Raw genomic sequence first — 24,195 nt, 5'->3', positions numbered from 1 at the left:
GAGAGATTTATCATGTACTTTTTTTTGATTAACAACTTTGGAGACTGATTACATTGAAGGATAGCTACATTACAAACTGCAAAAAATATATTTTTCTGAAACCCATATGATCTGCTCTTTAATTAAAAAATGACACCTTGGTGAGCATGAGACGTCTTTACAAAACATTTTAAAAATCTTACTGCCCCATTGTCAGAATATACTGTTGACAGCACACTACCCAAAATGCAATATCCTAAACAGTTTAAAAAATTGAGTAAGTGCAATGCATTGAAATGCCTCATTAACGTCTGGTCAAAAACAGAAAAAACTCATGGCGCTGTGAGATCTGAAGACATGACGTTATGAATAATGCATGTACACACTGACGCTCTCCACAGACAGAAGACTAACTTACACTCTCCCACCAGTGTCGCCTGGCATGAGAGGACGCTTCAGAAACACCAGAAATCACTCAAGCTTGAAACTTTAATAGGCTTGGTGGAATATACTTCTTAATTCCGCACCAGAGACACAAACAAATTGTTTTTGACTTATTGTGCCTTGTGATAAGCCAGCCAGCATTTCTCATGGCTAGAGTCTTTTGGATGTGTTTGTGATCTAATCAGTCTTGGCATGTGTGTTTGTGCAGATCCCAAGATCTCCACTTTGACCCCTAATGGGCATCTGGATTTGGCACCTGCACCCAACGCCAGGGGCCTGTACCCGTCTGAAAGGCTGAGCTTCGCCTTGGGTTCCCGCAAGAGCAGCGTTAGCTCACTGGGCAGGGCTAGCCTGGAGCAGACGACGCTGGTGAGCTATTGTGCATGCTGCAGTCAACCTGCCATTCATTACAGGGTCTTACTCACCGAGAGGGCACCAGAGCTATATCATACCACTCCAGCAATCCAAACCCTCTCAAAAAAGTACAAAGAACACAATAATTATCCATCAGCTCTGCATGTATTAGCATTTTGCGAACCATTAATAAGACACTTACTCAGCACTTAGAGAGCCGTCTCTACTCGTTTAGCTTGCACTATATTAGCATACACACAGAGGGTCGTTGAGAGGGCACTCGAAGAGCTGAGAGCAACTTACAAACTACATAATTATTTTTACAATGGTTTAAATAATAACAGTCCTTGTGAGGAGGTTGGCTTTTTATGAGGGCTGGAGATGGTGAGGGGGGAATTTGCTAAGAATGAGTTGAAAGCATGGTTTATTTGTAAGCGCTGTCTGTTGTTTTAGTCAGATTCACCAGGAGTTATGTAAATCATGTAACAACCAAAACTTCAGTGCATTGTATGGGATGGTTTTGGGTTTTAGGTTATGGAAGTCACAGCAGATTAATGCAAACTTTTCTGTACAGCATCATCCCACCACTGCAATCCAAACACCAGCTTCCTATGGACAGTACAGGCACAATATGTGTTATGCCAAGTTTTGATATGCAAATAAATTTAATTTTATACTTTTAGAAATCGCATGTTTATTAGATCTGTGTGGCAGCAGCGTACTGTAAATAAATAAATAAATCCACTGCTCTAAATAGTGTTCTGAAAAGTTAGCATGCTTTGCTCAAACTTTTGCCGTGGCATTAGAACTGGTACAGTGTTGCTTGCAAAAATACAATGGTTGCAGCAAAAACAAATTAGTTATTTTAGTCTTATATTGTGTGTTTGGGATAAAACATGGATGTGTGTTTAAATTCATGTTCATATATTGACTTTTAGCTTGCATGTGTTTCAGTGTCCTGGACGAGCCTCTCTGTACAACAACTGGGGACGGCCCGCACGACCAGGAATATGGAGTCGCAGGTCGAGCTGGAACAGCTTGGGTCGATCCTCTAGATGCCTGGGGATGGGGGGCGGAGGCAGTTTAAGGGTCCGTAGCCCTCACTCTCGCCCCGCTGAGCAGGAGTCCCTGCTGTCTCCTCCGCCCCCTCCCCTGCACCCACCTCTGCTCTCTAGACGCTTCATCCCCCGCAGAGAGCGGCGGGCTCTCTCTTTGGAGCTTCCTGAGCTGCTCCAGGTGCCTGGACCGGCCCTGCCTCCTCTGCATCCCCGGCAACGCAAGAAGAGCTTCTCTGGGGGTCTGGGAAGCGTTGGAGAGCACCAGGACTGTAATGGGAAGACACCATCAGTCCAACCACAAATCATCAATGAAGTCTACCCTCAGGTCAATACACGCAAGGACAGGGAGGATCTGGATGATGAGCTGGACTATGTAAGTGTCCGCTAAAAATTTTTTAAAGGGTCATTTTACCATCTTGATTATGTTTTAAACTCAGATGGCTGACTTTCTTCTGTGGAACACAAAAGTAGGCATTTAGCTAAAATGTCCTTACTTCCTTTCTGGGCCTTGAACGTGGTAGTTACATTGCTGTCTATGCAATCAAAAAGCTTGAATTTTATAAAAATTTCTTAATTTGTGTCTGAAGATGAACAAAGCTCTTATAGGTTTGGAACGGCATGAGAGTGAGAAATTGATGACAGAATTTATATTTTTGGCTGAACTAACCCTTTAAAAAGTCCTCAGACTTCAAAATGGTATTGTAAGGCTTCAGAAGACTTTTGTCATTTTTGTAGCTCTAGACGTTGGTGTTCAGTGGAAGGATGGGAAGTGTTGGAACCAAATTGGTTTTGATCAAAATGACAATTGGCTTTTAAATTGTAATTTTTATGGATTATCTTTCTGGTGAGAAGATAGATTGGCCCCTGTAAAACAGTGTCTGCACACATTGTAAATCTTCTTGAAGCAGAGCCAATTGCACATACAATCAACTACACAATGAAAATCGCCCAATTATTATCTATTGAGGAGGAACGCTAACAGATGGCAGTAGGATTTCAGTTTTTAATTTACAGCCAGCCTCTTGTTTTTTACAGCCAGATTCTCTTGTTTTGTAAGCAATTAAGAGTAACGTGGCAGCTCCAAAGGGACCTGAAACATTGGAAAGCTCCGTTTCATAACTGCTTTAACTATCAACCGCATTTCCAAGAAAGTTCTTCCATCCTGAATAGTGCAGAATTAAGGCCCATTCAGACCAAGAATGATAACTATATTAACATCCACACCAGCGATATCATCTGTTTATTCTAAGCGCACACTCTGCCGCTTTAAATTCTTGAGTTCATTATAGCAGGATCGATTCAGATTGGGTGTCAGTGTTTTTATTGTTCATAAGTAGAAGTGAAAAGAGTAAAAGTGAAAGTGATTCCAACAATGTAGTTTCTCCTTGTCTTTATCGTTACTTTATCATGAACCCTGGTATTCTGTAATATTAAGAAAGATTTTTAGAACTTTATCGTTATCTTTATAGTTATCGTCTTTGGTGTGAACAGGCCTTTAATCTTGGTCCTCATTTTTCCAACAGATCTTTAACAAAATACGTCCTTTTCTGTTGGCAGAGTCTATGTTTCCGGATCCAGAAGATGATAGAGGTGTACAGACCAGACTGGTGTGAGACCAGGGAAGACTGGTCCGTCTTCCTCTTCTCTCCCCAAAACAAGTAAGTCTTTTCCCTTTCTCCTCTATGTCAATACATAAGAGTCATGAACATAGTACAGTATACAGTAAGAGCTGTTTGAAGCTGTTTCATCTATTGACCTTGTTGACACAAAATGTATAGTCAGTTTTACAGGTTATATGCTAACTGTAAGTTCTTAGTTCATTTTATTGAGAAAAAGCAGACGAATTGAAACATAGTTTTGTTTTCTTAGCTGCCATATGTGGTTGACCTATTGGGTGATTATGTTCACAGCCAATCAAATGGCATTTATCTTTTATGTGGTCAAAGAGACTTTGCAGCAAAACTGGTCAGTAATAACAAAAAGATGGCATTTTGTAAATGCCATTTTATTTGGTTTGCTTTGTTAGTTTTTTATTAGCTGTCTTCATGAAGATAAAAAGATAGCTATCTTAGCTACCTCTATTAGCATGTCTTCATGAAATGTCTGCAACATACTTTGGTTGAAATTCCTCAGTGGTCTTGTAAAACAGCACCCTTTTAACCTTGTAAAAAACAGCTCTGTTCACGGCAGTGCATTTCAGTGCATGTCTCTTTAAATGATAATGAGCTACTGCTCACTCCACCCCTCTCTTCCGTTTTCTGTGTATTTGGTGGTGCGTTACCATCAAAAACAAAACTAATCCATTGCGTCTGAGGCTGAAAATATGCGAATACGGGACAGTCCGTCAGCGGTCATGGGCGGGACCACTGCTCAGAAAATCAAAACAGCTTGATAATTGAGACTGTTTGGGTTTTTGGGGGAAAAAGGAGTCTCAATGCATTCTGAAAAAAAGGAGTGAATTCTAAGACACATTCATATGCAAACATAGGGCTGACAAAACATTTGGAAATATCTGGTCTACAGTAATGTTTTTGCACTAGTGCTGCTGCGTCCCACACAACCTCATCGTAAGCAAAACCTGCTGGCAATCATGCACCTTCGTGTCCCTTTACACTTTGAAAATTACTCATGGCGCTTGTCAGGGAAGAGTCAAATGTTGTCAGTCTAAGCAAAATTTGAGAGTGCAGCTGGAAGTTGTCTTTCATGGAGCCTGACCTCATTATAGCACAAAACAGATGAGTAGTTGCTCCACGCCCAAGAACAGGTTGAAATTAAGCAGATAAAGGCAAGCTTGTGTCACAGGTTGTTTCCTATAGTGCCACTGATTTGATCTCTGAATAACACAGAGGGAAAGATGCCCGCGCATCTCTTCTTCTCTCCTGACGGTAACTCGGCTAGCAGTTATTCTGCTATCCCTGCCTGATCAATAGAACTGATGGGCTGCCAGCTCTTTAGAGGGTGGCTTGATTAGGATATTGATCTGTGTCAGCGAGATAGGAGCCGATTATTCCCACCCTCTGCCTGTCAGTCTGTTTTTTCCAAACTGTCTAGTCTTTGAATATCCAGATAAAGTTTGGACCGCAGTGGAAGAATTAAGATATTTGACAAATAGTTGCAAAAACTAACAAGCTGCCAGAATGCATTGAGACAAGCTCTGTGAAAAAATACATTTAAGATGGCAGATGAAGTGAGAATTGTATACTACTGTTCAAAAGTTTAGGGGTAGTAAGATTTTATTTATTTTATTTATTTTTTTATTAAAAGGAGTCTATTCTTTATGCAAGGTTTGGTTTGGTTTCAGAGCTTTTTCTTTTAGTTTGTTTCTGTATATCTCTATTCCTGACCTCCACCTTCCTCTTTAGGTTCAGGTTGTTGTGCCAGTCCATTATAGCCCATAAGCTGTTTGACTATGTGGTGCTGGCCTTCATCTTCTCAAACTGCATCACTGTGGCTCTGGAGAGACCCAAGATCCTTCAGGGCAGCCTGGTAAGACTGAGGCCAATGAACCTTTGATTCAGTTGTTTAACCTATTGTTTTATTTATCGCTGATTTCCGTGTTGACCACAAGCAGATATTTTCATAGCCCTGAAAAAATTTCAGTTTTTCCCTTTTTACACTTTCTATAATTTAGCTCTTTTTCTCTCTACCTCCTTCTTTTCGTTCTGCAGGAGAGGCTTTTCCTCACCGTGTCCAATTACATTTTCACAGCCATATTTGTGGGGGAGATGACACTCAAGGTAAATATTTACATTCACTGCATGATATATTACGCTGATTTCAAGTGTCCCATGTATAGATTTTTTTCTTCCTGTGTGTTCTGCCATACCTCTGATCTGTGTTGGCGAATCAAGAGAAAATGATCAGTATAGTAATTGTTTTCACAGCATTTGTAGATACTAACTGTACATACTACCTTTTCCTTCTTGCATGCTTTAATGGATTGAGTACAGTATAATCCATTTAGTTAAACATATAGCATACAGTGGAGTTCAAAAAACCACCACTGAAAATGTTTCTATTTTGCATCTTTGCGATTTTTCCATTACAAATGATATTGTCAGCATAAAACTGAGTGCACAGTTGAATTAAAAAATGAACGTACTGTACATGTCTTACATTTGCCTTAACAAAAGCTATAAAAAAAATTTTATTTTTTACACCTGACAATCATGTTCATCCTGCATAATTTGAGATGTTCCAAAGTACCTCTTGTGCTTCAACAAAAACTACAACAACTTACCGTCTGTACAATGAGTCACATGATCATTGTCACAAATTTGCTCATTTGTTCAGTGACCTACAAAGAGTGGAAAATGTTTTTTATTTTTTATATATCCCAAAACTTTCAATTTTATGTTTGAAAGAATATTGCATAATGCATCGTTATATTATTACTTTGATAGATATTGAACAAAATTACATGCACACAGATTTGTTGGAGACATTGTTAAAGACTCTGGTCGTCTGAATGGGTAATTAGCTAAATATTTTCCAGTAGATGAAACAGAGTGTGTGTATGTGTATCTCTAATTCATCTCTCATTTCATCATCTTTCTTTCTTTCTCACTCATTTTCTCACACACTTTTTCCCCTGGATCTCTTGAGAGCGGGGTATTACATTTGCTGGCTCTCTCATGGCAAGCAATTAAGTAATGATATTAATTAGAGCCAGTATCCCCTTTCACATGCAGTCAGTCGTATAGACTGGCCCGTCTATTCAGCTGCAAAGACTTGGCACTTGTAGGTCATCAGTTATGTAACTTAATCAATTACTGGAAAGTGGAACAAACTGGTACTTTATTTTATTTTTTATTTTATTTTATTTTTCCATCCATCCATTTTCCAAACAGATTGTCCTATCTATAATTGCAAGTTTTTATGTTATTTTATTTTATTTTATTTTATTTTATTTTATTTTATTTTATTTTATTTTTCCATCCATCCATTTTCCAAACAGATTGTCCTATGTATAATTGCAAGTTTTTATTTTATTTTATTTTATTTTACATCCACCCATTTTCAAACTGCTTTTCCCATGTAGTGTCATGGATAGTTTTCTTTTTTTTAAATTAATAATTCTATTAATTTTATAAGATGTTTTAGATAGATTTCATACATTTGTCGTCGTTTGAAATGTCATGTCAACCACCTATACACAGTTAATAAAAGATGATGCGGAGCGTATGCTTTACGGTGGACATTTTTAAAAGCGTTGGTGCAGTGAGAGACAGAAGTCAAACAATGGTTCCACCTTTCTCTCGAGGACCAGAAAGTCAACAATTACAGTTCATCCTTGGGGAGGCAGATTCTGCAAGCCACAGCAAAAATATACCTGCCGGTATAACATAGCCTGAGGGGCAGCGGCTGATTTTACTGTCCCCAACCCACCTACACTCTACTAATAGGAGTTCTGCAAGCAGATCTGCTCTCACTCAAAAAGCACCTCCTTAAATTGCTAGCGTGAGTGTCACATTACTGTACTAGCCTGGTATACATCACTGATTTATTATTGGCTTTCTTTGGCAGTATTGTAAAGAAACTGTCAGACTAATACAGGCCAAATTGATCCCAAGAAAGAGCAGATATGTGTCGCAGTACGGCATCTCATTTCGTAAGAGTACATAATTCTCTCTGTCTCTGTTTTCTTGCTCTCTTTGCTCTTCTCACTCTTTAGACCTTAGCCAATGCTGACGTCAGGCCGCGTGTGCGCGTGTACGGTGTTTCTTTCCTGTCACTCGTCTTGTTAGTGTCACAAGAACCTGCCTGGGAGGCCTAAGGCTCAGGTCACCTTGGCACTTCAATTGATTTTGTATTTTCGTCACTTTTTCTGCATTTTAGTTTCATATTTTTTGCTGTTTTTCCAGTCAAATCTGCAAGTCATATCTCACAGCCATCAGCAGTTCCCTTAAGTACATCTGCATCTCACCGCTGACAAAATGGTGGATTTTAAATGTAAATTGTGCCTAGCTCAGTTGAGTTGTAAAATCAGCTCTACAGGAAGCACTATTTTAGGGCTTCAATTAGAACTCTTGGATTGGCTTGCCTGGAGATCACAAACTCTGTCTTTTTCTCCACTTCAATACATGTTTCAATCAATTCTAGCAAAGATATAAGAAAAATCACACAAGTAGGGATCAAAATGAAATTTAGAATCGGATTAGAGAACCAGAACAAAGTCCATACGGTGTTACGCCAGAATAACAAAGATGTACATTACAGAGCTGCTTGAACTTTTTATGCTGTCCATTTGAGATGTTGTTTCTTTGTTTATTCTAGGTGGTGTCTATGGGTTTGTATCTTGGAGAGCAGGCGTATTTGCGCAGCAGCTGGAACATTTTGGATGGTTTCCTGGTGTTTGTGTCTTTGATTGACATCGTTGTGTCAATGGCGGGCGGGGCTAAGATCCTGGGGGTGCTCAGGGTTCTCAGGCTTCTGCGCACACTGCGCCCCCTCAGGTACAGCCAAAAATCATCTGATGTCGGCCAACATATGCTTGGTTTAAAATTCTATAGGTGCTAAATGGTAAATGCTTTTTTCCCTTTTTGACAGGGTTATCAGTCGAGCTCCTGGCCTCAAATTGGTTGTGGAGACTTTGATCACCTCTCTGAAGCCTATAGGAAACATAGTTCTCATCTGCTGTGCCTTCTTCATCATCTTTGGCATCCTGGGAGTCCAGGTAAAGAACAAGATGCTCTCTGAAACATCTTGTTCATTCAAACTGAGGAAACATGTGCTGCCTCAGGTGCTTCAGAACTGGAGTTTGAGTGCAGCTTTTTAAAATAAATTAGTGTCTTTGACAAAGAAATTTTTGTATCTCTTAAAATTGTGGTGAGTTGGTTTACATACACCTTGCAGAATCTGCAAAATGTAAATTGTTTAACCAAAATAAGAGATTATACAAAATGCATGTTATTTTTGATTTACCTGAATAAGATATTTAACATATAACAGCTGAGGGACTCATATGCAACTATTACAGAAGGTTCAAACGCTCACTGATGCTACAGAAGGAAAAACCATGCATTAAGAGGCGGGGGTGTAAACTTTTGGACAGAATGAATATGTGTACATTTTTCTTATTTTGCCTAAATATAATTTTTTTATTTAGTACTGCCCTTTAGAAGCTACAGAAGATACTTACATGTTTCCCAGAAGACAAAATAAGTTAAATTTACCCTTGTCTTCGAATAAAAAAAGCACCCCCAGATCTTAATGCATCGTTAATGCATTGTGTATATAAATAGAAACCTTTTTTTAATTGAAATAATATTTAACAATATTACGGTTCTTACTGTATTTTTGATTTTAGGTCAAACAAATGCATCCCTGGTGAGCAAAATGTTAAAAATGATAAGTAATTGAATTGTAGTGTTTATATCTTAGAATTTCTATTATTTAAAAAGCAAATATAATTCAGATAATTTAGATTTTGAACCAGGGACCCATAACCTGCAGAAAAAAAGCTTTCTTTTATCTTACCTTGGGTATTTTGAAAGTTGTTTTTTGTGCCACTTTCACCTCACAAAAACAGATCAGTGATGCCCCAGGGGATCCTGATGCTTTTGTCTTTTTATGCTTTTCTGCTTAATCTCACAATCATACCCTTCTCTCTTTTCATTTTCTGTTTCTTCATTTTGTGTTCATTATTAGTTGTTATTCCTCTTTAGTGCCACATCTTGCTCTGTTCTTCATAGCGAATGTTTTCTTATTCTGTCCTGGTCTTCTTTCATAACACCCTTTTTCTTTCAAATATCATCTGCTCTGACAGTTTTAATAAAGAGATGCTTGAGTAGCGTGGCGTTGAGTGACATGAAGTGTGTGCCATTTCTTTTGCCTCAACAGCTTTTTAAAGGCAAGTTCTACTACTGCTTGGGCCTGGATGTCAAAAACATCACCAACAAGTCTGACTGCCTCTTGGCCAATTATAAGTGGGTCCATCACAAGTACAACTTTGACAACTTGGGGCAGGTTAGTTTGTTCTCTGACTGGGCTTATCAAATTACATGACAGATTCACAAAATACCACATACTGAGCAAATTTGTTGCTTTGTTTGCTTTTGTGTGCATCTATATCAGAATTACCCCTCATGGTTCTTTACATCACAGATGGTTGTCTATCTGATCTTGTACCCTGTTTGTCTGTTCAACCTCCATCTATCTTTGTTTGTCCTACTTGTCTTTCCACCCATCTCCATACTTCTGCGTGTCCTTGTATGTGATCATATGAACATGTGTTTATGTTTTACAGGCTCTGATGTCCCTGTTTGTGCTGGCGTCGAAGGACGGTTGGGTCAACATCATGTATCATGGTTTGGACGCAGTGGCAGTGGACCAGCAGGTAATGCTCTTTATCTAACGTGTTTATCCTGATAATACTAACCTGGTGAATATAAATGGTGTGCTTTCAATGTCATATGGATGTTGTGCTAGATTTGCATATTGGTATCACAGTGAACAATCAGTTGGTTTATCATATAGTTCTCTCAATGTTAACCCAAAGCAGGCACATTTACACAGACTTTTAAATGTACAAATAGCAACACACAACTCATAACATACAGAAGTCTAGGGTTTGAAATAAAGCTGAAATAAATAAGCTGTAATGAAAATTAAAGCCAAATAGCAAAAAAAAAAAAAAACGAATAAAAATAAAAGTACATAAAATTGCTTAAACTAAAATTTAAATGAAAACTGAATATATGAAAAACTGTTTGATTAATCACTTGTATTCCACATTTGCAAGTTGTTTTGGATAAAAGCATCTACTAAATTTGACCCTGGACCACAAAACCAGCACAGGTATATTTGTAGCAATAGCCAACCCATTGTATGGGTCAAAATGATCGATTTTTCTTTTTATTGCACAAAATCATTAGAAAATTAAGTAAAGATCTTGTTCTGTGAAGATATTTTGTAAAATTTCTACCGTAAATATATCAAAGTTAATTTTTGATTAGTAATATGCATTGCTAAGAACTTCATTTGAACAACTTTAAAGGTGATTTTCTCAATATTCAGATTTTTTGCACCCTCAGATTCGAAAACTCAAAGATTTTCAAATAGGCCAAATATTGTCATATCCTAACAAACCATACATTAATGGTAAGCTTATTTATTCAGCTTTCAGATGATGTATAAATCTCAAAATTAAAAAAAAAATGACCCTTATGATTGGTTTTGTGGTCCAGGGTCACAAATGAATAAATTTCACAGTAGCCACTTTTATTAAAAACTACATCCTATATCTAAGATACTCCAAGTATGCTTTAACAACTTTGTATAAAATTTAATTTCTTTTCTGAATTAGTTATTTTCATACTTATTAAGTGTTAAAATGTGTCAGAGCCAAACAAAAGTCACTTTCTTTTTTAACTAAAATAAAGAGCTTTAAGGAATAAGCACTCAACAGTGAATATTTAATCCTGAATACACACAATCAGCTTCATGAATACTAACAGGCTTTTGGCTCTGAAGCTAAAAACAATGACTTTCAAGAGTCCTCGATTCAAAAAGCAGTGAGCTTGCATCAGTTAGGGACCGGCACATAATGATGAAGTGTAGGCCTGCAGCCAGACCCTCTCACGCTGGAGAAGCCCAGCATCTCTAGGGAGTCAAAGACAGGGCGGGAAAAAAAACTCATGGATTAAATGGCATGTGTAATTTCCCCACTGCATCATCTCTGTCACACCAGAGTCCACTGCAGGATATAAACTATGTGTGGAAGCAGATGGAAATGTGCAGAGTACCGTGTGCTTTCTCATCCCGTGTTTTACAATGAGCTAATTTAGACTTTGGCGTCTTTGTTTCGCTCCACGCTGCTGCTAAGCAACCAAGTAAAAGCTGCACCTAAGTTCACTTTACCATAATTTGACCAATTTCCCTCAAGCTTATGAGTGTCTGCATTACACAAGGCTGTGTTGATTATCTTGTTGAAATAAATTTTAGGCAGCTCCCTGTTCTGAACATTTTCGTGTGTCGTTTTTCAGTAGCGCTTGTGAAGAAAAGTGCCGTTATTATCGTTCCTCATTGTTCTAGTCAGATCTTGACGAATAACCCATCCGGCCTGGTTTGTGCTACGGAAATGAATGATACCTGAAATAATGCAACTTATTGAGGAGAGGTGTCCTTACATTTCTTTACAAACAGTGGCTATCGATTTTCACTTGGCAGACAATGAACATTCCTATCAATACCCACGACACCTTAGAAAACACAAAGAAGCACCCTTGTGGACACCCAGAGCGCCATAGCAAATGCTTATAGTAATCACCATTCACATTTTCTTCATTAAATCAAGTTTTTATCTTGTTCCTAACTCTTCCATTCTGTTCTGTCTCTTCATTTATCAGCCCATAACCAATAACAACCCCTGGATGCTGCTGTACTTCATCTCCTTTCTCCTGATCGTCAGTTTCTTTGTGCTGAACATGTTTGTTGGGGTGGTGGTGGAGAACTTCCACAAGTGCCGACAGCACCAGGAGGTGGAGGAGGCCAAGAGGAGGGAGGAGAAGCGACTGAGACGCATGGAGAAAAAGAGACGGAGTAAGAAAGAGAAAAAGAGATGAGAGGCAGGAATCATGTGCCGTGGAAACTGTTTCAAATGGGTCTGGCCAATAAAAGAGTAATAAAGTTGGATAACACCACCTCTTGTTCAATTTAATACTGTCTTTAGTTTGGGTAAAACCCTCTTATTAAACTGAATTAAAGGGATACAGTACTTCACCCAAAAATGAAAATTACACCAAGATTTACTCACGCTCAAGCCGTCCTAGGTGTATATGACTTTCTTCTTTCAGACAAAAATAATATTATAAAAGTTATATTAAAAAAATGTCCAGGCTTTTCCAAGCTTTATAATGGCAGTTAATGCCTGGTGATTTTTGAAGTCCAATAAAGTGCATCCATCCATCATAAAAAGAGCTCCACACAGCTCTGGGGGTTAATAAAGGCCCCCAGAAGCAAATCGATGAGTTTGTGTAAGATATGGTTAGGTATGTTTTGAAGCATGCCTGCTGGTTTGAGTTGATTTAAACTGGTCCTTAGCTAGTCCTGAGCTGGTTTTTAGCTGGTCATGTGCTGGTTTAAGCACATGACCAGTTTAAACCAGCTCATGACCAACACACGACCATCTTAAACCAGCTCAAACCAGCATGCTTCAGAACATACCTAACCAGCATATGCTGGTTTTTCAACAGGGTACTAATGCACAATTCATGTCAGAAGACCTTCATTAACCCTTCAGAGTGATGTGGAGTACTTTTTATGATTTACGGATGCACTTTATTACCACCATTCACTTAAATAGCATTTCACGAGTTCACCCTCACATCTAATCTGGTTGAGTAAACAGTAAGTATATTTTGGCGTGCTGTCCTGGGGGAAGGCTCTGAGCCCGGAATATGGCCCGAACCCAGAGAACTCCCCCCGTCCCAAGTATAGGATGAGGATGGATTAAGAGTGAGGAGTTGGGGTGGAGGGGGGATGCCGAAAAAACAGTCGAATGATGGAGGTAAGTCGGCTGTGTGCTTATATATGACTTGTGCTAGCTAGACGAGTTGCACCTGTGCCAAATCGGTTGATTATCTGATCATGCTCCTCCCGAACTTTGTTATCAAACATCATTTTTTTAATACAACTCCAGTTGTATTCGCCTGAAAGAAGAAAGTCATATACACCTAGGATGGCTTGAGGGTGAGTAAATCATAGGGTAATTTTCATCTTTGGATGAACTATACCTTTAACTTAGATACTTATTTTACCTGCAATAAATCAGGACGACAGAATCAACAGGGCAAAAAATACATTTAAAACATTACAAATAGGAAAAGACTTTTGTAAAAATAAATAATAAAATATCACTGACCCCCGGAAAAGAGAATGAAGTCCATAAGGGAAAGGTGGAAGGAGGGGGAACGACGGAGCGCAGTGACTGTAAATGAAAAGAGATGATTTGATTTGCACATGATATGCTGAACAACCAGTTTAATTCTCCAGACATCTCATAATAACATTAGCCAGATGGAGAGACCGCACAGGTGTGTTCTGTAATGCATCTTTCCTCTGCAGAAAACAAATCTAGTTTATGGACCAGAGAGTAGCCTTTTCATCACATACATAAACTTTAGATAATGATAAAATATTCTCTTTTCCCAATCTAATGTGCAGAGATAATTGCACAAGTAATCCACCAGCAGGTTGATTTTCAGAAATGTGTAAACACTGAGGCTCTGTAGCTCTATCAAAGCATTTCTCTTTTTGTTGGAGCATCACAGAATTGGCTGAACCAATGGAATGAGTTTGGGGGTGGGACTATGTATTTGATTGGCCAAATGTCGATGAAGTAGTCTTAATGAAACCTGTTTGAATTCCATTTGCTGAATTTACACTCTTCAGCTTTATGTATTTGCTGCCAAAAGGTGCTCATTCTAACCTGATCTGTTCGTTTCTCTCAGAGGCTCAGAAGTTGCCCTACTATGCCAGTTACAGTCATGTGCGACTGATGATCCACACTCTGTGCACCAGTCACTACCTGGACATCTTCATCACCTTCATCATCTGTGTAAACGTTGTGACTATGTCACTGGAGCACTACAGCCAGCCTCATGTAAGATAATCTATTTATTTTTTGTTATTATATAGGGATGTAACAATATTATCAATATCGTGGTATTGTGATAGCAAAACTGCCTCAATATTATCGTGGTCACATGACAGTATGAAACAATATAGGTCTTCTAGGCAAGAAGTGTAGATTCTTAAAATATTCTAACATAAATGCTCTTTAAAGTAGTGTGTTTGGCTATTATGTTTTGGTACAGTATCTGTCAAATTAACTAAAACAGAAAGCAGAACATGCTTCATTCAGGCAGTCAGCTCATGATCCGGTGTTTCCTTGCCTCAAAACGGCTCCGTTCACAGTCAGAGCAGTTTTTTATAGTTGCTTATTGCATGTACTGTGAGTTTAGTGTGTGTTTGGGAATGCAATGGCCACCAGTTAGGCCTTATTTTCACAGCAGATGATTACAGCATTTCACTAGATTTGTAGTGAGATGCATTTTTGTAAGGTTGATTTCACTGAAGCTGGATTTTTCCGTCAAAATAAAAGCTCTACAGCATTTTCTGTCAAAATAAAAGCTTAAAAGTGCAGTGAATAAATGGGTAACAAAATATCTCTTTCAAGTGTATAAATTTGGAAAGAAGTATTGTAATTTCCCTACTGTACTGTAAAGCAAAAATAATATACCTATGAATTTTCATTAATACAATTCATACAATATATGGCTATTACTCTCATAGAAATAACAATAATGTTGTTATTATTTTATTCTAATTTGTTTGGTTTCCTAAAACACCAATGTAAATGTAATTCAGACTGAGACAGTATAACACAAATAAAAAGAGGGTTGAGTCCTCTTTAAAGTTTAGGTACAAGTCAATTCACAGACTTTTTTCTGAGTTTTCTGAGTTCTAAGTTTTCTTAGTTAAGAACGTGGGTTGGAGCTCTTAATTTTGAACTCTCAAAGAGCATTTGTTAGAAGAATTTAACTTTAAGATTTACAAAATGTTAATTTTTTGGTGTTCATTCATCTTTTTTTAAAAATATCGCAATAATATCGTATTGTGGACTTCTTATCGTGATATTATCGTATCGTGAGATTTTGATATCGTTACATCCCTACTAATATGTTGTATTTTTATTTTTACATCCAGAATCTTTGTATCATTTTGCCCTTATATCACTTTTTTGTTCAAAATTAAACAATTTCCCAGTCCCTCTGATGATTTGACATCTTGGAGAAGGCTAAAACTAGAGTTAACACATGCACCTTGTCTCAATATATTAGGCATTACCTGAACATTCACAGAATACTTGATATTTTGTATTGCTACTGTAAAAATGACTGGTTTGGCTGACTCTATGAACCCGAGGCGAAAGTCTTTTAAACATTCACACCTCTCTTGTTCTCTTCCTCTGTCTCTCTGGCTTCCTCTCCGTCTGTATGTTTCCTTCCCCCCCAGTCTCTGGAGATCGCACTCAAGTACTGTAATTATTTCTTCACCAGCACCTTTGTGCTGGAGGCTGTCCTGAAGCTCATCGCATTTGGTTTCCGACGTTTCTTCAAAGACAGGTATTCAGTTCCATTCCCCTTCTCACCTTTCATCTCCTCACGTTTCCTCTTCTCCGATCGCTAATTGATTTGATGAATTCATTAGATGTCGATTCCACCTGACCGAATCCCCTTAGTTTGTTCTCTAGAGTCACTGGAGGATGTGTTATTGGCAAAAATGTTGCATCTGCTGTTGCATTCATGGCGCAGATAGAAATGAAATTAGCACTGCGTGATGTTAATACAACAAAGCGCAGCAGACTACAGTGAAGAGCGAGAGCGAACGTGGTTATTTGTCTCAAGGGTTTAATGAAATCTCTCTCCTGTGTTTGTTTCCCTAATAGAACTCCTACTTATCATTAGGCTGACTACAAGAGCGGTTCCTCTGGCTTGTCATAAACTAATACTGACATGTATCAAGGTACACTGAGCAAGCACAGAGTGTAAACATCCTGGCATTTTGTAGCTTTTATTAGAATATATGGTATTGACCCATTTAAAAGAGTAAAAAAAAAGCCAGGCTCAGACCGCAGCGCACTTTGTCTTTTTTATTCACGCATATTCAGGTCTGACACCAGAAAGCTTTCAACAAGCCATTATTTATTGTCGGAGCTCTCCGTGCCTCTTAACTAGGTCACAATTACGAGCCGGATGGCAGAGGTGTGTGCGCAGACAGGTGTGCCGTGGCTGGTTCCAACACCGCAGATGTGGGCGACTGTGATTTGTGCTGTAGTGTAAAAACGAGCCGTCCCTCGTCCTGCATTAGCGAATGAGGTCACCTATGCTGGAGTGGGTCCTTAATTCTCCCTAATTGGGTGTTATTAAGTGGTCCCCAGCAACTATTCAGGTCCCAAGCCACCTGTTTGACCAGACCGAGCTTCAAATGTTAATTTCTTTCAAGCCACCTCTCTGGAGGAATGAATGACCAGAGTGGAATGAAACTAGAGGGAAAGGTTGGATTCAAAGTGCATGAAAGTTGAATTTTTGCATAACTGAGCAAATCTGTCCCTTGTGTATGTGTGCAGGTGGAACCAGCTGGATTTGGCTATAGTGCTGCTGTCAGTCATGGGTATCACATTGGAGGAGATCGAGATCAGCGCAGCTCTGCCCATCAACCCCACCATCATACGTATCATGAGGGTCCTACGCATCGCACGTGGTTAGTAATAGAAGCACAGACACTGACCACTGGCTAGCACCACTCATCATAGCTGATGCTAGAAGTTTCAGCACCCCTAAATGCAAAATGACTGTCAGACTCCTTATAGTATGTAATTATATGATGCTCGCTGAAAACAAAACAAAACAAGACCCTTACCAGCAATAATGGGTCTTGATGGTTGACCAACCAAAGTCTTTTCGATTAGTTAGACCAACTGGTTTATTCTGTTTATGTAATTTTTTCCTTTATCTAGCCTGTGTTTTATACAGTTGAGGTCAAAAGTTTATATACACCTTACATACACAAAACGTATGATTTTGAGATCAGTCTTTTTACACTGAGGACAACTGAGGGACTCATATGCAACTATTACAGAAGGTTCAAATGCTCAGTGATGCTTCACAAGAAAAAACAATACATTAAGAGCTGGGTGAAAACTTTTTAAATTTAAAAATCAGGGTAAATTGAACTTATTTTGTCTTCTAGGGAACATGTAAGCATCTTTTGTAGCTTCTAAAGGGCAGTACTAAATGAAAAAAAAAAATATGATGTAGGCAAAATAAGAAAAATGTACACATCTTCATTCTGTTCAAAAGTTTACACCCTCTGCTCTTAATGCATCGTTTTTCCTTCTGGAGCATCAGTGAGTGTTTGAACCTTCTGTAATAGTTGCATGAGTCCCTCAGTTGTCCTCAGTGTGAAAAGATGGATCTCAAAATCATACTTTTATATTCTTTTGTGGACTATAAATGTCTTTTTTGTGAAATATCTCGTTCAGGTCAGTACTAAAAAAATGTGTTTTTATGATCCCTCTTATTTTGGTAAAATAATAAACATTTCACAAGTTTTGCACGGTGTATGAAAACTTTTGACCTCAACTGTGTGTGTGTGTGGCATGGTATATATAGCATGTTATGGAAACCTGTTTTTGCCAATGAATTAAAAGGTAATTGTGAGTTTTTATCTCCCAGTTATGACTTTTCCCTCAGAATTGCATTATATAAACTCACAATTACAAGTTATAAAGTCAGAATAGCGGGATATAAACTCGCAATTCTGCCTTTTTTCTTGCAAATGTGAGTCTATCTTGCGATTTAGATTTTTTTTTTTCTCAGAATTGTGAGATATAAACTCGCAATTGCAAGTTTATGTCATGCAATACTGACTTTAACTTGCAACTATAAATATGTATCATGCAATTCTGAGGAAAAATGTCACAACTGTGAGTTTATATCAAACAATTCTGACTTTATGCTGAAAAACCAAAAATAATAAAAGAAAATACTCAGAATTGCAAGTTTGTATTATGCAGTTCATGCAGCGAGATGTAAATTCACAACTGTGAGAAAAAAAGTCAGAATTGTGAGATGTAAACTTAAAATTACGAGATAAAAAGTTACAATTACCTTTTTTATATTTAATTGAGTGGCAGAAACAGGCTTCCATAGCACAGTAATTAATGCACAGGACCAAAAATTCAAATATAAAATAAAAATAATGTATCTTTCAGTATTTTTAATATAGATTTAGACTGTTATATTCTTCATATTCTTGTAAACTCTAAAATATATATATATATATATATAACATATATATAATAAAATTATATGTATTTTATATTTTACAAGAATATGAAGTCCTTCACTGTAGTCGGTGAAAACTGATATAGCTGTATATATAATACATGCAGTATGATTGCTTTATTCAAATTACAGCGTAGCAAGTTTAAACTCAGAACCTCTTGCTCTTGAAGCAAGAAGTATTTTTCTGACTCACATCAGCCCATGTTCAGATAAGACCGAAATCCTAGAATTGCTCCTGCCACACATCCATTCTGGTGTAATCTCCGCAAGCGGTTATTGTCACACACCACAGCCATTACTCTCTTGACTTTTATCTTTCTTTTATTTATTTTTAGCCCTTTATCACTTTTATTGAGTGGCAAGTGCGAAAGGAACAGGAAATGATGAGGAGTAAGAGAAAAGGAATGAGCCTGCGAAATGTTGCGAGCCAGATTTGAACTTGATCCCCCACATGCGCACTATGAGCACACCGCATGCTTATCTTTTATCTTAATAAATGACAAAAATCTATTTATTTTGTCTGCACTGTACTCCAGATCAAATCAGACCGCTTTATTTCCCGTCTCAGTGCACTGTTTAATCTTTTAATCGACCAGCCAGCCTGAAATACAAATGAGCTGCCTTCATGTACAGAATATTGTTACGAAATGTTGTTTTAATACTCATCTCCAGCGCCAAATTCTATTTGTCTCCCCAAATCTCTAATTTTCTCCCCCCCATTTGCCTCTAACACCTGATCAGTGGCCCGTGTGTTGATAAGCCCCTAATAGCCAATGAGTCTTACGTCCGCCTCATTACCCAATACGAGCCTTAGAAATATCGACTCCATCATACCAAAATGGTCTTTTGCACAGGTCAGTGGTGCTGTATTATTGAGGATTGATCTGTTTGTCTAGAGTTTAATCTGGTATTTAATCCTGCTGTTGTCCACAGCCATCACTGAGGTAGTGTGCCATCACTCTACATCTGTACGGGGAGAGGGCGGCAGTGCAAGGGGTTTAATTTTAGCCCTGACCTTTTCCTTCTCTCCTCATTAGCCGTTTAGTCTGGAATTAAACCAAGGTTGGAGGGGGGACGAAATCCTTGTCTGTTATCGGCCTCTTTGTTTTTCTTCTTCTGAAATGATCAACGCCTCATAGACAAGCACACAGACTGAGCTGTCTTGTTGAACTCTCTGCAACTCTCTCTCTCTCTTTCTCGCTCTCTCTGACAGTGCTGAAGCTGTTAAAGATGGCCACGGGAATGAGAGCGCTGCTGGATACGGTAGTTCAAGCCCTGCCACAGGTGATAATACCACTACAACCCCCTCTGATGAAGCAATGCGCTGTCACCCCACCCACTTTTAGTCATATTTTGGCTTGAGAAGAGGAAGTCATCCAAGCAGTGTCGACAACAAGAACAGGCTGCTCATTGGCCCATGAAATTTGGTGATTCATAAGAACGGCAAACTCGCTCAGGGCAGATAATAACCCCAAAGCAAGAATAAAGTACCTGCTTTTTTATACACAGACGTGCACAAGCACATTCATCTTGTTCATTGCTTTTTCAACTGGGATACATTAATAATAAACTTTATTTTTATATCACACCTTTAAAGCACAACATAAAATCAAATAAAAAAGACATATGAAAAAGGAATGAGTATAATAAAAAAAAAAAAACCTTGGAACTCTAGTGTAGCAAGATCCAGCATTTTGATCCCCCTTGTAAGTTTGAGGAATAGTTAAAGGGATAGTTCACCCAAAAATGAAAGTTATGTCATTAATTACTCACCCTGATGTCGTTCCAAACCAGTTAGACCTTTGTTCATCTTTACAACACAAATTAAGATATTTTTGATGAAATCTGAAAGATTTCTGACCCTGCATAAACAACAATGCAATTGAAATGTTCCCAAATCCAGAAAGGTAGTAAAGACATTGGTGGTTCAACTGTAATTTTATGAAGCTACAAGAATGCTTTTTGTGTGCAATGAAAACAAAAATAATGACCATCTGCTGCCATTATTGAGATTAATATCTTAATTTGCTTTCGAAGGTTAACAAAGGTCTTAAGGGTTTGCAGTGACATGAGGGTGAGTAGTTAATGACAGAATTTTCATTTTTGGGTGAACTATCCCTGACGCAAGTTTAAAAAAAAAAAGATGACAGGTGAAAACGTGAAAAAGAAAGCAGTTCACACACACTCTCCATAAAGCAATCCGCAACTCTTTCATGGTCACGGAGTGGTGACTGCTTGAGGAGAGAACTGCTGGGTAGACATCTCCAGGGTGGAGTAAAGCGTCACTCCTCTGTGGATATCGATCCCTTGTTCATTACTGCTGGGCCCAATGTCTTATCCCCATGGCATCTGTGAGGTAATTAACGCTGTAGCTGATTAAAGAGCCACTCAGGCACTCAGTCCCACCACACACACAGTTCTTATTTAGTACATCCTTCCAGAAACTCCTGTGCATTTCCTTTACAACTCTCTTAGAGACACTGCTCATTCCCCATAGGCTTCAGATTGGCTTTTATACTTTAGCCTATATCATTTAACCTTCTTGTGATCCTCGTATAGATTTAGCTTTGCCTAAGCATGTTTTACTGGACGATTTTTAATGTAAATAGACTATGTTTTTACTCAGAGATATGTTTAACTGGTGTGTTCGGAAAAGAATCACCTGAATGTACTGTATTAATGGTAACACTTTACAATAAGGTGTCATTTGTTAACATTAGTTAATGTATGAACAAACAATGAACAATACCAAAACATTCTCACTCCCAACTCGTCACATATTGACGCTTGGTCAGGATCACTTAAGAAACCACAGGGTACCACTTTAGTTTTATTTTTCGACGTGCTGGATCTTCCATTGCTTTAAATAAGAAACCTTTAACATCAATATGCTGATGTGAAAGGCATTGGGAATTTTATCATCATGATTAAATTACATATTGGGTAATAATTTTGCCATTATTGCATATTTATTGGTGAACAGTGTAAACAGTCAAAACAATTATTTTTACATTTCGCTATTTACACATTTATGAGCACGTAAACCAACCCCTGCCTCTAAACCTAACCATTTTTTAATGTAAAACACAGGATATAACAGGCAGATACAATTAGTCACAATTTATTTAAAAAGTATTAATATCCTTTTTAATAACTTAATAACTTCCGAGGCAGACAATTGATTTTTGAGAGGAGTAGTCATGATCGCCGTCTCCGTTGTACAGCTCATCCTGTGTGCCAGGGTTGCCAGGTTTTCACAACAAAACGCACCCAATTGCTACTCAAAACTAGCCCAAAAGTAGCCCAATCGCATTTGGAGGGGGGTCCCCTGGGAAAAAGTCACTTCAACCCGCGTACATGAAAAACAACCTGCTTATGGTCAGTTTTTGCAATCTATACCTGTCACTGTACTTTTATTTTCCTGTTGCTTTCATATTGTGTTTGATATTGTTCAGAAGTGGGTAAGTTTAGGGTAGGGGTGGGGTTAGGTGCTCTAAAATATCTATGAAAGCATAAATGAATATAAAATGATTTCTATTTTTGCAAATGCATGCAAACCATTAAACGTGACACGTAATGCAAACAACTAAAAGCAATGGAGGACCCTGCACGTCCAAAAGTGACGCTAAAAGGGTACCCTGAGCATCAAAAAGTGACGCCAAGGGGTCCTGACCAGGCGTCAAAATGTGACGAGTTGGGAGTAAGAACGTGTTGCCAACACATTTATTAGAGTTTTGTATTTATCTTTGTTAACGTAAGTAAATAAAAATAGTCATTCATTGTTACTTCTTGTTCATGTTAGTTCAGTGCATTAACTAATGCACTGGTAAATGCTTCAATTAACATATGATTAATAAATGCTGTAGAAGTATTGTTCATTCTTAGCTCATGTTAACTAATGTAGTTAACTAAAGTTAACTAATGAACCTTATTGTAGTGTGATCGTATTAATCTTTAATGTTGTTAATAATTCCATTTACATTTATTCATTATTTAGCAGACACTTTCATCCAAAGCAACTTACAAATGAGGAATACAACAAGCAATTCATCATAACATCACTTTATTCTCGCCAGCCTTGCTGCTGACATGATGTTAAAAAATTATAAGTAAATAATAGATTAGGTTTCACAGTACAATTACCTTACGCAAGAGATACACACTATTTTCAAAAGTTTTTTTAAGTCTCTTATGCTTACCAAGGCTGTGTTTATTTGATTAAAAAATACAGTAAACAGTAATATTGTGTAATATTATTATAATTTAACACTTCTGTAATTTAGTATATTTTTTAAAATGTAATTTATTCCTGTGATGGCAAAATTGAATTTTCAGCATCAGTACTCCAGTCTTCAGTGTCACATGATCCTTCAGAAATCATTCTGATATGCTGATTTGCTGCTTAAGAACCATTTATTATCAGCATTGAAAACAGTGGATCTCTGATCCTGTTTTTAAGGATTCTTTGAATAGAAAACTCAAAAGTATAATAGTTATTTGAAAGTAATTGACACTCACTTGTGATTAATTGGTGGTGTCCTTAACTGTATTAGTATTAACTGACAATTATAGAATTTTTTGGGACATAGTACCATGCTATTCTTTCAAGGACCTTAAAGTACATATGGTACATGAATATAGTAATCATCAGTACCACAATACATATCAAACGGTGTGAATTTACCGTCTGAGACCATCACTGTACCATAGTACTTTGCAAGCTGCCTAACTATTATTTTGTGCATCATAGGCTTGTGAAAAACTTCCAATACTACATTTTTGAACATCATATGCTCATTCTAGATTTGCCAGAGATGCTCAAGAGATGCTCATTTTAGGAACGAAATGAAAAAGAATGAAGTACTTTTAAGCTTTTATATACAAATCGTGGTTCTGTTAAGTCATAATGTTTCCCCTAACATCTTGAAGCCAAAATGTCTTTGTCGTTTTGTAGCATTGGTTTGTAGCTTTGATAGGCCATTACTTAGCATTAAATGGTAATAAAGCTCAGCTGTTGTTTTATCATACCCGCTGGCACGCCACATAAAACGTCACAACCAACCGCATCATGTAACTATACACATTACATTAATGCGATCTAAGCTGATTGTTTTATTCACTATTTTACACGTTTATAGCTCTCTCACACTGTTTTCCTAATTACCAGCACTTTAGACTAGCTGTTAGCGCCTGTGCCATATTCTTTGTCGCCTTCGGTTTTTTATCTCATCTGTTTGTTTTGTTTTGAGATGGCTGTGCTGTAGTGGGCACACCCTGATGTTCCTGACAAGCTAGTGTGTTAGCGTTAACGTGGAGAGCCTTGCAAGCGTGCATGCTCCACGTGCTCTGGCCACATTAGGACAGGTCATTTCCTCCATTAAGAGGGTTAATTCTGTTCCCAGAGCTGTACCTCTGACATGACCACTGGTTCCATCCATCATTTATGAGCTTTTGTTAAATCACAAATTTGTTCTGCTTCATTTTGCTGCAGGGGAGCAGGTACAGAC

The 24,195-nt window shown here is 38.0% G+C and overlaps 1 protein-coding gene across 1 annotated transcript in view; it reads left to right on the top strand.

Moving 5' to 3' along the window:
• The window catches only part of cacna1ia (calcium voltage-gated channel subunit alpha1 Ia), a 229,265-nt gene that overhangs the window by 179,894 nt on the left and 25,176 nt on the right, over nucleotides 1-24,195 (top strand). Inside the window, 14 exon segments of the mRNA XM_051106068.1 lie at nucleotides 632-792; nucleotides 1,732-2,208; nucleotides 3,393-3,493; nucleotides 5,198-5,321; nucleotides 5,504-5,572; nucleotides 8,112-8,290; nucleotides 8,385-8,511; nucleotides 9,678-9,803; nucleotides 10,084-10,173; nucleotides 12,185-12,377; nucleotides 14,288-14,439; nucleotides 15,855-15,964; nucleotides 16,969-17,102; nucleotides 19,902-19,972. Coding sequence (XP_050962025.1) covers nucleotides 632-792; nucleotides 1,732-2,208; nucleotides 3,393-3,493; nucleotides 5,198-5,321; nucleotides 5,504-5,572; nucleotides 8,112-8,290; nucleotides 8,385-8,511; nucleotides 9,678-9,803; nucleotides 10,084-10,173; nucleotides 12,185-12,377; nucleotides 14,288-14,439; nucleotides 15,855-15,964; nucleotides 16,969-17,102; nucleotides 19,902-19,972 — 2,114 coding nt within the window.

This window comes from Labeo rohita, chromosome 3 (assembly GCF_022985175.1).
Source record: "Labeo rohita strain BAU-BD-2019 chromosome 3, IGBB_LRoh.1.0, whole genome shotgun sequence".
Lineage (NCBI taxonomy): Eukaryota > Metazoa > Chordata > Actinopteri > Cypriniformes > Cyprinidae > Labeo > Labeo rohita.
The sequence above is the reverse complement of the archived record's forward strand: the minus strand, read 5'-3'. Positions and strand labels throughout refer to the sequence as shown.